This window comes from Centropristis striata, chromosome 6 (assembly GCF_030273125.1).
Source record: "Centropristis striata isolate RG_2023a ecotype Rhode Island chromosome 6, C.striata_1.0, whole genome shotgun sequence".
Taxonomy (NCBI): Eukaryota; Metazoa; Chordata; class Actinopteri; order Perciformes; family Serranidae; genus Centropristis; species Centropristis striata.
Window position 1 is genome coordinate 11,099,227 of NC_081522.1, and position 12,236 is coordinate 11,111,462.

The 12,236-nt window shown below is 41.1% G+C and overlaps 2 protein-coding genes across 2 annotated transcripts; both read right to left on the bottom strand.

The window, feature by feature from the left end:
• Window positions 1-615: 615 nt before the first annotated feature.
• rapsn (receptor-associated protein of the synapse, 43kD) lies at window positions 616-7,518 on the bottom strand. The gene is made up of 8 exons (XM_059335508.1): window positions 6,908-7,518; window positions 5,965-6,303; window positions 5,071-5,229; window positions 4,127-4,225; window positions 3,817-3,939; window positions 3,631-3,684; window positions 2,861-3,060; window positions 616-2,335 (listed from the first exon to the last, which is right to left on the bottom strand). Exons 1-8 carry the CDS (start codon window positions 7,130-7,132, stop codon window positions 2,263-2,265), a joined length of 1,272 nt encoding a protein of 423 aa, XP_059191491.1. The 5' UTR covers window positions 7,133-7,518; the 3' UTR covers window positions 616-2,262.
• A 1,058-nt stretch (window positions 7,519-8,576) lies between these two features.
• Window positions 8,577-12,067, bottom strand: kbtbd4 (kelch repeat and BTB (POZ) domain containing 4). The gene is made up of 5 exons (XM_059335363.1): window positions 12,004-12,067; window positions 10,491-10,965; window positions 10,268-10,409; window positions 9,910-10,016; window positions 8,577-9,807 (listed from the first exon to the last, which is right to left on the bottom strand). Exons 2-5 carry the CDS (start codon window positions 10,950-10,952, stop codon window positions 8,947-8,949), a joined length of 1,572 nt encoding a protein of 523 aa, XP_059191346.1. The 5' UTR covers window positions 10,953-10,965; window positions 12,004-12,067; the 3' UTR covers window positions 8,577-8,946.
• Window positions 12,068-12,236: the final 169 nt, after the last annotated feature.

Sequence of the window (12,236 nt, forward strand, 5' to 3'; positions counted from 1 at the left end):
AATGTTTCCATATTGACACAGTAACATGGTCCGACTCAATGCATAAATATATTAACAATGCATTCTAGTCAGACACTAAACCATGGATATGTCAACATGATGTCTAGAAAAACATAACAATTCTACATGTATTTAAATGTCGTGTTATTACTGCATTAATCCTCTGAGGAGGGCAAAGCCTAGAGGCAAAAACAGAGGTAGTTTAAACCGTTAAAGATGAGTGGCTGAGCTGTCAGTGACATCTTATTTATACCCCAGATCCAAGAATAAAAAGTGTACATGATATTCCATCAGGTGCAAGAGTTTTACATTGATTGCACAACAAGTAAACAGACTGTGAATCAACATTACTTTGGATGCAGGGACCTCAAACAAGAGCCAGGTGCTTTTTTGAGGTCAAGTATGATGTGTGAGAAACATAAGTGCTTGTGCAGTAAAAGTAAATGTGTTGGTCTCTCTCTGCTCATGCTTCTAACCTACTTACACATTGTATAGAGAGAGAAAACAAAATGTTCCAAAGCTACAGCATTGTGTTTATTCCTCAAGTTTGTCTAAATCATTTGGCGTGTGTGTGTGTGTGTGTGTGTGTGTGTGTGTGTGTGTGTGTGTGTGTGTGTGTGTGTGTGTGTAAAAGAGAGTTTGTTTAAAGAGAGTACTTGGGCTTCATAGAGAGTGTGACTGAGTACTTTTATAAACTACAACTACAGTCTTACTTTTAAGAGTAAAAACCTTACATTGTTGCAACGGATATGATTCATGATACTGGAGGGAATGATTTTTGCATCATTATTCTAATTTTAATTAAAAAATATATTAAAATTGATCATAGTAGGATTTTTTTCTATAGATAGGCTGGGACATCTCTGTAGCACCACAATACTTAATTCAGAATGGTATTTATTCACATATTTTATGAATTGGCTTTGATTAAATTGTAATTAATTGTTCCGCCCTACTACTGAAAAAACTCATTTCAGCCACAAGGATTGACATGGCTTTTTTTCCCCAAATCACAATACGTCTAAAATAAATTGAACAAATATATAAGGAATATGAATGATAAAGGCCACTGAATATTAAGAAGTACTATAATAAACAATTCTGAAATAAGTAAATACAGTTACATGGATATATAATTTGATGTAATCCTTTGTTGTTTGGCACTGTAAGTAAAACATGCAACATCAACTGATGTGTTTTGGCTTTATCCCTCAAAATCACCTTAAAATCACAATGCCTCTGCAAGTAAATAATCTCAACCTGACATCTTAGTGATTGATTAATATTTACATATGACTACAAATATGAAAACACTACATTAAAACATACTGCATGTAGCTCCTCTAAATAATTATCTGACGAGTGTGTGATTGGTCAAAGACGATCCTTTCCCAATAGGTTTCCTTCTCAACAATATTTGTCCTTAAATTGCAACAATATTATGTTGATGTCAGACTTAAGAGTAAAACGTGGACGGAAAAGGAATTTCTATGAACACAATGTGTGTTGATCCGGCGCCTTAATCTCAGTGAATAAGGAAGAAAAAAAACAGCTGCATGAACCTGTTCTGTAAAGACATACTAGTTTTTGAATGGTTAAGAGATTTTAGCTCGTTTTTAGGTTTTACAAAACACGTCAAATAAATCAAACCTTTAAAACAAATAGAGAATAGTATGTACATGAATACAATAATAAATATAACCATGTATGAAATCAGTTAAATTCAGAAATGGCTCTGTGTTCTGATAAAAACAAAAACTAAAATCAGAAAACTGTTGAAAGAAAAAGTGGATGTTGTGTACAGTAAAAGGTAATATCACATCACTGACAATCATTTCATCTTGATTTTATGAAACTATTCTAATGCATAAAATAGCAAGTACAAGTTATAAATGCTTTCTGGGCGGTCCGTATTCCTCTAGATTTAAATTCTGCAAAAAAGGCGAGTTATCAGAGACAATGAAGGCTCTTTCTTCTTCAGCTTATATTGAAATGTAACACTGTCAGTTTTACCTCCTCAGTCAGCTGTAACTCACAGTTTGATGTCTGTTAATAACATGGATGCACTGATTGTGTCCTCAGAGCCACACCCTGCGACACTCTGGGTTCAGTTCAGCATCCTCTTCACAGAGCAGTGAATCATTACTCCTCAAACATCTTCAGCACGTCATCCCGAGGCTGCCTGCTTCTCTCAGATCAGTCAGGAGCCTGGGAGGCTTCACGCTGTGTCTTCAGATCCAACGCACAAACACAGTCTCACAATCACACAAATCCAGGCTTCATGGAGGACTTGAAACACTTAGGGCAACCCTTTGTCCCGTTTGTCTGCAGACACCTGAAAGGATACAACAGCAGAGCGTCAAAAGAGCGTTACACAATTACACAAACAAACTTAACTAACCAAGGCAGCGACGACCAACAACTCCCCTGTTCTGTGAGATAAAATTACTGTTTTTGTCAATGGAGTCTGGCGGCATTTAAGAGAGCATAGACAACAGCTTTAGTTCCACATTAAAAAGGACTTTCTGAAGGCAAGATTCATCAGTGAAAATACTCTAAATAAAGCGTACACTCAAACTGATATTCCTTTTTTTATGTAGCTAAAGGTAATACACTTGACTATGGATAAGTACCTCATACAACCCCACCTAAAAAAATCCAAACTATTGATTTAATGTATATCTTTGAGTGGATTTCTGTACTGTATCACCTTTGTCAATATAGTAGTATATCCCCCCCAAAAAACTTCTTTAGAGGGCAAAATTGTGTTGGACGAATATCACAATAAAACTCACACTCAATCATTTTTGTTATCTCTAAAAGTACATTTGTCAAAAAAACAAATAAATATTACACGCACTTGAGATGGAAAATGTGGGAACAGGGTAAAGCCTGCAGTTTTTGGTCCCTGTCCCCGATGGACTCTCCACACATGCCGCAGTAGAGCTCCAGCTCCTCGACACACTGCAGGAACTTCACCACCTGCTCTCTGAGCTCCTCCTGCTGCCCCCGGCTCCGATAAATCCCTTCACTCAGGCAGTGCACCTTCAGCGTGCACAACTTAAGATACAAATAAAAAGTCAATGTAAGGTGTAGACTCTTCGACTATGTGTATACCATCATACCAGCTTTTATAAATTATACAACTTGTGCAGGGCTGCAACTAAAGATTAGTAAAGGCGATCAGTGTCTATAAATGTGAAATATAGCAGAATAATTCCATTGTAACTTCAACTGAAGTTGACTTTTTCTGATGTCTTGTCCAACTAATAGTCAAAAACCCCAAATTTATAATCAGGTATGACAAAGAAATGGTATTTGCCATTTTTGCATAAAAAGTTACTAAACCAAATATTGTTGTTATATTTTGTTGTTGTTTGTTGATTTGATTTGTTTGTTTGTCAGCAGAATTACAGAAAAACTACTGGCCCAATTCTCATAAAACTAGGTGGAAGACTGTAGCAAGGTCCACGGAAGAACCTAATAAATTTTGAAGCTGATCTGATTTACACACTGTCTAAGTGCCCTAATAGTTAAACCTCTTGCCGATTAATTCTGCCAAATGACTTATTTATTCATGCAACTAGTTGCAGCTCTACTTGTACTTGTGTCCCGTGCAACGTCACTTACCTTGTTTCCCATCCCATCAGCCAATTCCTGTGCTCGCTGCAGAGAATCAAGAGCCTGGAAATAAACAGGGTGGGTGGCAGGGAATGTATTAATTGCAACACAAGCACTTGTGAGAAACAATAAAACAATTATGTCAGTCATAAGGCTGTGATATTTCAAGGAGGATGTATGCATAAATCTGGGTACCTTATCAAATTCTTTCTGCAGAAGCCAGCACTTTGCAACTCCCAGGTAAACATGTGATTGTCCCAGACGGTTTCCGATCTCAGTCATGATACCCAGTGCAGACTCGTAGCGAGGGAATGCTTTCTAGATGGATGAAGAGAATGTCAAAATAAAGCTCTAGGTTTAGATGCCAGAGCAACAAATAGTTTAAGAAAAAAAAAATATTTGCTTCAAAACTTTTCTGTCAGAAAGCACAAAAATATACAAACCAATAGATTAAAGCTTATCGTTATTCCCCCAAGTCTGCACAGAAAAAAGTCTGGCAACTTACATCAACGTCACGCCTGCAGCGGTGTATGTCTGCAAAGTTTAGTAAGCACAGAGCCTGCAGAGGACGGTCGCCGTGCTGCAGAGCAATCTTCATAGATTCCTGTTAAAAAGAAAAAACAAATGTTTGAGAGACGGCAGGAATCTGTTTGACCCCTCAACTATAATACGAACACTCTGCTGGAAGCTGATGATGGAAAATCACTTGGAAATTAAACTTTTAAGTTAATCAGGTTCAGTATCAGCAGAAATATTAGGCGGTATTAAATTATACAGTACCATCATGCATCTATGATTCCTAAAATTCAGTCTTATTATGGATGATCATTTTTCACTGGGTACATTTAACTAAAAAACAAACATTGTGTGGATGAGAATTCATAAAAGACGTGAATCTGACACTACTAAACTACTTTTTCAAATAGCCTGCAGTTATTTCATTGAGCAGTAACACTATATTTTTAAATAATGAAAAGATGTGGAACGTGAGGCGTCGTCGTTTCACCTTTAGGACTCCTTTTTTGCTCTGGTATTCAAAACATGACAACATGTGTAAATTGTTTGTCTAAATGTGTTTGGCAAATGTAATAAATCTGAAATACATCCTGCTGTCTTGTTATTTTCCTTTTGCACTCCAAGGCAATGACATCAAGTTATTTTTCACCCTCAGTACATAATTAGAACAGAGTGAAGACTAAAGCCACCCTCTTCATTAACACTTTAAACCAGTGCCTCTGTGAGCATATTTTTGTCGAGGTCTAAGGCCTGGTACAACAGAACAACTGGCACTTGCACCTGTCAGCAGTAGAACATCTACTGTATCTGTAGAACAGCCAAAGACATCAGTGGACAGCGACTTTGTGAGGAAACACAAACTGTGACATTCTCTAGGTTGTGTTTGTGTCCCTGAGGACTCTTATCTTGTGCGGGGCGGTTATAAAGCAATACCTCACAGCACTCCATGGCGTCTGGCAGGCGCTCCAGCTTCCTGTAGGCGACAGACATGTGGTACTGGCTCATGGCTCGATACTTGAGGCTCCAACCCTTGCCGTAGTCATTGACGAGCTCAGCTGCTTTGCAGGGGAAGAACAGGGCTTTCTCATAGTCCTGTTGGCAGAGGTATTGATGAGTAAGAACTCTGATGTCCAATTGTTGCCCTCAAATGGCAAATGGTGTCTTAGTAAAGCATCCTATTTAGACACTACTGACGTAGACTTTTTTCTTTATAATGCTATTCCAATGACAATTCACTCTTTTTGAAAATGAGTATTTTTCATATATGTCTCTTGAGTATTATTAACAGCCGTGTTATTTGTGTTTCTTTTGTAAAATAAAGTGACATATGAGTACATTCTTCAAACACCACTTCATCACAATCCCATTGAAACCAATCCTCCCTAGGAAGCCAAGGGATTACTCTTACAAATCTCTGATGTCAAGGGTACTACATAAGCCCCCGCCAGCCAGCCGACTCCCTCCGCCCTTGTTTCACAATGCCCAGTACCACATGAGCTAGCCATTGATGATGATTGCTTGGATGCTCTGCAGTGTTATCATACTCCGCAAATATGCTGGCAACATCAGTATCGATTGTGCAATCAAGTCACACGTGCAATCCAGTGATTGTTTTACCCAGATAAAATAGCTGAGAAGTCTGCAATGATCAGAGTATTTTTACAGAAAAGGAAAGGTTCTTAATCAGACTCCTTGTCTATTGTCCTGCAATAATTATATTTCAAGACATTAAATCAAAGGGTAATGCTGAACAAAGACTAGGATGTAGTGTTAACAATGCAGCACACATTAAAAAGCTTTCAGAACAATTAAATCTTTATTTTATACCTTAAGGTGGACATAGATGTTTCCCAGACTGCAGCAGACTCTGCACTCCAGCATCTTGTCGTCATTGTTGTGTGCGTAGCGCAGGGCCTTCTCGTAGCTCTCCAAAGCTTTCTGGAAGACACTGAGGCCCAGGAAGGCGTTGCCCATGCTAAGACATACCTGGCCGTTGAGCTGCAGGCTGACGGTGGTACCCTGCATGTTTAAGCAGGTCTTACAGTAGGACACCGTTTTCTGGAAGTCGCACAGCTTCTCATTGCTGCGCGCCAAGTTCAGGTAGCCCTCTGTCAGGTAGTCTGGGTCCTCCATTTCTCTGGCTGTGTCGATTTGATCTAGAGCGTACTGCAAGGAAGAGATGATGGAAAACATGAGGCTGAATTCTGAATAAATTAAAAAAAGATACTTAAAAAAGAGAAATTATATGATATTCAAAGACATGAGGCCTCTAGTTTATAAAGTCCTCATTAAAGCGGGGTGAAAGAGAGTGGGTGCTGCTTGAGTAAAGATGGTTATGTAAACAAGACACCCCACACTGATACTCGGGTTGCAGGGCACTTATTTACTCTGCATCGTGTGGAAGCCACAAATTAACCCATGCTTCTCAAGATCACTGTAAATGGAACTAAGAGGGCGACCTTTGACCTCTTACCGTTCAATACAGTTGGATGTTGTAGAAATGTTAAAATGCTACAAAAGCATGAACTTTGCCAGTTCTTAACAGGCTAAATAACATAAAATCGATGGGATATTCAGTGGCGCACACACGCACAGTGCCAGTTGCATAACACAAAATATGATCACACAGTCGTAAGAATGTGGGAAATGTCTTCACATGAATTATCTAAAGCAAATGACGACAGATTAGAATAGGTGACTGATATATATATGGTATATATATATATATATATATTATTGTATGTAGCACAGTGTTCTCTGAGAGGCTTACCTTGAGCATATCTTTATATTTTCCCATTTCTGAGTGAGCTGTGATCAGGCACCCCAACACCCGAAACTTCCCGCCAGGATCTGAGGTCTTCTCCAGCACTTTTGTCCAGACATGCAGGGCTTTGTCTGTCTGATTGGACTGATACAACCTCAGGCCCTTCTCTATCTGCAGCTTGGTTTGGTCCTGGCCCATCTCTGGTGCAAGGCGCCTCATAAAAATATTCATTCGTTTAGGCCATGCAAGTTCAGTGAGGCAGCAAGAAAGTAGATCCTTGCCATGCACAGAACCACTCCAAAGAAGATCCCTTGAAGATGATCCTCTGAGAGGGCGCTGCCAGAAGGCCTACCAGATCCCGCTCTCTCAGCTCCGGCTGTGCTGAGATGGAGAGGAAACTGGATCCACCGAAGTAAAACGGCAACACACCAAGACCATTATCACCAACCGCTTCGTGGAGAGCTGACGGGCCAGAAAAATAGCTTCCCCATTTAACCCTGCAATGATCCCCTCTCACCATCAAGTGTTCAAAAATTCTCCGTCAGATTTCCGCTTGAAAAATGCCAAAGAAACACGTTTCCCGGCGGAGTGCAAGCAGCGATATCCCAGAATATCTACTCCCTCCACACCCCAGCGAAAGGAATTCTCAGCACCCCCGTGTCCAACCCCCTCCACCTTCCTCCTACTGCTGGCGCTACAGCAGATGGCCTTGTCACTCTAGACCATGTGTCCCTTCAGGAATTCTGTCCTGCCCTCAGCAAGCAGTCCCAAGGTCACTACAGCTCCTAGCGATCTGCCTTCGCACTGAACCTCGCTCGCTGACCAAACACTGGACTGCACTTTTTTACATTACAACCGTCTGGAGCATTAAACACACATCCACAAATTGATCCCACTAGACAGTCACATGTGGGACTGTGAGCTGTGATATGGGGGCTATAAACAGCGTAACTGCCCAACAGTAAGGGACTGCATGTCAGACTGCTCGTAGTGGCCGTCAGTTCCTATTGGGAGTTCTTATGGAGGAGCATATGTGCCCCCAGAAACCCCCACCCCTCATCTTGGCGTCAGCAACTGATGCTTAGAATAGTTCACAAAGTCTGACATGTTACTGGGCTTGGGTTTCAGCTGCACAGCCTCCTGCAACACATCAATGGGATCAAAGTTTTGGCCTCTCTGTAGTAGCTTTCTCTCCTTCAGCTCCTCTTTTCCTCCCCCAAGGACAAAACAGGCACCTTTACCACCTCGCCATTCACAGGATGCATTACCAATTCAAAGATAAATACTGCTAAGAGATATGTCTTTGTTGAGGCTAAGCTTTAAATCGCTACAGAGCAACAAAGCACAACATTTCTAAATGCATCGCTGTATAATTGCAAATAAAGATCCTAAATCCCCGGTAATAAACAAAGTATTAATAGCGAGAGATAGTAAATGCATAAAAGCTAAAGCGCCATAAATATCAGAACAAACAGTGACAGCTTGCAGCGATATATTTGATATTTCTGTTAACTTCAATACGTACATCAAAAAATACAATCTCAAGACAAGAAAACTGTGAAAAATCGAAAAGTTAGAAAACATCCTCATTATCATGTTTCTGCACATTTGACCTCAAATCTGACATCTTAGGATATATAACCTACAACATCATGACACATTTATTCACGTACAATATACTGAAGGATGTTTTATGTTCAGTAAAGTTTTTACACTGAAGTTTTTCATGCGTGTCAGTAAACAAGCAGTGCACAGGAAACAATGCCGATTAGTTCATCACTGGTTACAGCATCACTACGAATTGTTTGACTTCTCAGCTAAAGGATTCACAATGAAACACACTGGAATAATACAAGCAAGAGACACACACCGTTGATCTGTTTCTACTGGTCTGGTGGTGGAGTCAGAATGGAATGAGTGACACAGAAACCAGCTGAGTAAATACATTTAGAGCAGGTCTCCTCACAGGATGTCTGAATGGTTAAGTCATGGTAAGTTACCGACAGTCTTCCCTGATTGTCCGTGTCGGCTGTGTGGAGAACAGTTCAGGCCAAAACGAACTGCCAGTTTGTGAGGAGGATTTTTATACCTTTGATAACGGAGACGACAGATGTGGCCGGGTTAAACTTTAACGTGTTTGCGTCACCTTTCTTACATTTGTCCCTGAAGACGTATATGCAGCCATTACAGCTGGCCACCTTCCACAGTGAAGGAACGCAGCTCCACACCTCAGGGAAGCGCAGGCGGGTGAAGCTCTCCAGCAGAGGGTTGTAGCACACCAGGGAGTCTCCCTCTGCTACGATAAAGATGACGTCCATGTGGACTGCAGCGTGCATGCAGCCCGCGAATGGCAGCATGTAAGGTTTGATCTGGCACTTCTGAGAGGCGGTGTCGAAACACTGAATCAGTCGAGATGGCTTAGTGAAAAAGTCCATGTCATTCTCCTCACCACCAAGCAGGTAGATGGTACCTCCCAGGTTTACACCAGCAGCCCCGGACACTGCAGTGTCTAACTGGCTGGTCTCTGTCCACATGTTGTCCTTCACTGTGTAGTAGATGACGGTGTTAGAGAGTGTGTCCTGTAATGTTTTACCCCCTAGTGAGTAGATAGCGTCCTCAGTGGAGACAGAGACCATGGTGTGGTGGAGGCGGTCTCTGGGCAGTGGGGCGCAGCGCTCCCAGTCCATGGTGTGCATGTTGCACTTCCACATGCGCCGTGGGATGGAGCCCCCCACCACATACAGGTCGCCTCCGTGTTTACAGGCTGCAGTGATCTGATGGCATAAACTGTTCTGGCCGCTCACGCTGATCACATCGTCCTCATCACAGTGAAGCGACACAGCCAGGGAGTGCGTTCGTGCTTCCTCTTTACCGATCAGGTAAATGTGGACATTCTCGCCGATTTCCTGTAGGCGTATAACATAAAGACATATCAGACATCAGAGATACAAATAATTACAACAAAAATAAAAAGAGAGCATCCTCTTCAAATGTGTTCTAAATGTTACCTTGAGATTTTCTTGGAGGATACAAGAAAACTCCTCTCTCTCAACCTTGTTGTGGTTTATCCACGACTCAATGGCCACTGTTGGATTCTGGGAGCTCGGAACTCCATCTGGACACAAACAAAAACAAGGCCCATTACTAAAATGTGTTTTCTATGTATATTTTTTTGTCAGTTTCGCTTTTATTGGTTACGTAAAGGCAGAAAAGAAACAAGAGGAGGAGGCAATCAAACCAGGGACATATATGATAACTTACTTATCATTAAGCTATGAGGAGGGGCCATAAAATGTGAACTGACAATCATCGTCTTGATTAGTCTATTAATTGTTTGGTCTATAAAATGTCTGTAATGGGTCGTACCTTTGATGATGTCCAGGAGCAGACAGAGAGGCAGATTTAAAAATTCTTCAGTCTGGTGCAGCTGGGCCAGGTGGATTTTAGCACAATGCTTTGCTGCAGTATACAGCTCCTGGTCACTGTGTCTGTCTGCAAGCCACATCACCTAGGCAAAAACATGCAATCATGAAACTGATTCTACACAATTATGACCAAGCAGCAGAGACTTGTGGAAAGAGTGAATTACCTGCAGGCAGTTCTTGACCTCAACTGTCCGTGAGAGGAAGCGAGAGCATTCCTCAAACAGTGCAGTCAGCTGGTACATATCTGCCATCTCATAGGTGTCCTGAAGCTCCTCCACCCTCAGTTTAATCGTGCCATGGTAGATGTAGTCAATGAGCAGCTGAAAGACAGTGGCGCTGACGTCCTTCAGCTCAATGGAGCGGTTGTGGGATTCTTTGAGGTTGGAGGTGAACATGGAGCGGAAGAAACTGCTCTGTGCCGAGAGCACCAGCCTGTGCAATTGGAACTCTTTGCTGTCGACGGTGATGGTGACATCAGCGAACAGGCCGTCCTCTAGACACAGGTCCATGATGCTCTTCACCACCCGGCTGGAGTGGGAGCGGTCGGTGAAGGTGTATCCCAGGAAGTAGTTCTCCTCTCCCACAGAGCCCCCGACACTGAGGCCCCCCTCCTCACTGGACTCCATCTTTGCAGATTGCCTGACAAAGTCACCAAACAGCATAGCATCCATTAAAGTTCAGTCACCAGTTTATAAGATACGTGAAGCTTAAACTAATACAGACTAATACAAAATGCTGCCTTCTTGAAATATCCACTCAAAAAAATGTTTTTGTTATGTTTATGTCCCCTAAAAAGTCTGACCTTCATCTTTAGCACAAGTGAGGAGGAGAGGCTGGATCTAGAATTTCTGAATTAGGGAGACAGAGTAGATGTGCTTGCACTGAACTGAACTGAACCCTTTCAAGGAATTTTTTTACCTTTTATGTGGGAAAACCATGTTTAACAACAACATAACTGAGTAATTTTACATAATTAAAACCTGTCTCGAGATATGTATGTATATCTTAAGTATAGTAATATCTGCTGATATGTCACCTGATGTTACCCTCTTGCTTTGTTGTAGATTGCATTTCATGGTCATTTTGGAGACTGTATTTTATGGTCAAGTTGTATCGCGTTATTGTTAAGGTGCTGCTAATAATTTGCCCACCCCATTTATTTCAATTAAAGGTGGGTAAATATTAGACACCTAAAACATAATACAACTCCTGACCCCCAAGTCAGCAGACAGTTGAATTAACATCTCTGTGAAACAATTTTTAACAAAACCTGAGCATTATAACCTTGATAGGTAGGATTTATTGCAGGACTTTAATATTAGACTTCATTAGTTTTGGGTGTATTATTTAGATAAAAAAATGAATGTAATATGAGTGTGTATCATTATAAAATATAAAAACACAAAATCAAATGCTCAAAAGCTTGTTCACACGGCTTGAATCAGCTCATGAAACATATTTTTAGGCTACTTTCGCGGTTTAGACACATGATGGAGCAGCTATGTTGTGTTTACGGTTAGCTAGCGTTAGCACACACAGCTGCTAGCTAGCTTGCTAATGTTCACTCGAGTGAGAGATAAAAGGTGATACCGTGTATATACAGTAATAATTAGAGCTGCAAATGGGTCAAATGAGTCGCGGCGCTTTTTAAAATGACTAATAAACGATTCCTGTTACCTTTTTATCCACTACTTTATCATTCAGGAGCAGCTGAACTCTTCACCGGAAGTAAATAATCTTTCTCATCGGTCAGATGTGAGATGAGTCTCTGGTATCAACTAGCGCTGCTGCCCCCATGTGGCGGAGCTGCGGTACAACTGTCATTTTGAAAATCGTCACCCTGTTAAAAATAATCGCCTAACTCATTTTTGCAGGAAAAAAAAAAAAAACCTTCACCAAAAGTGCAACAT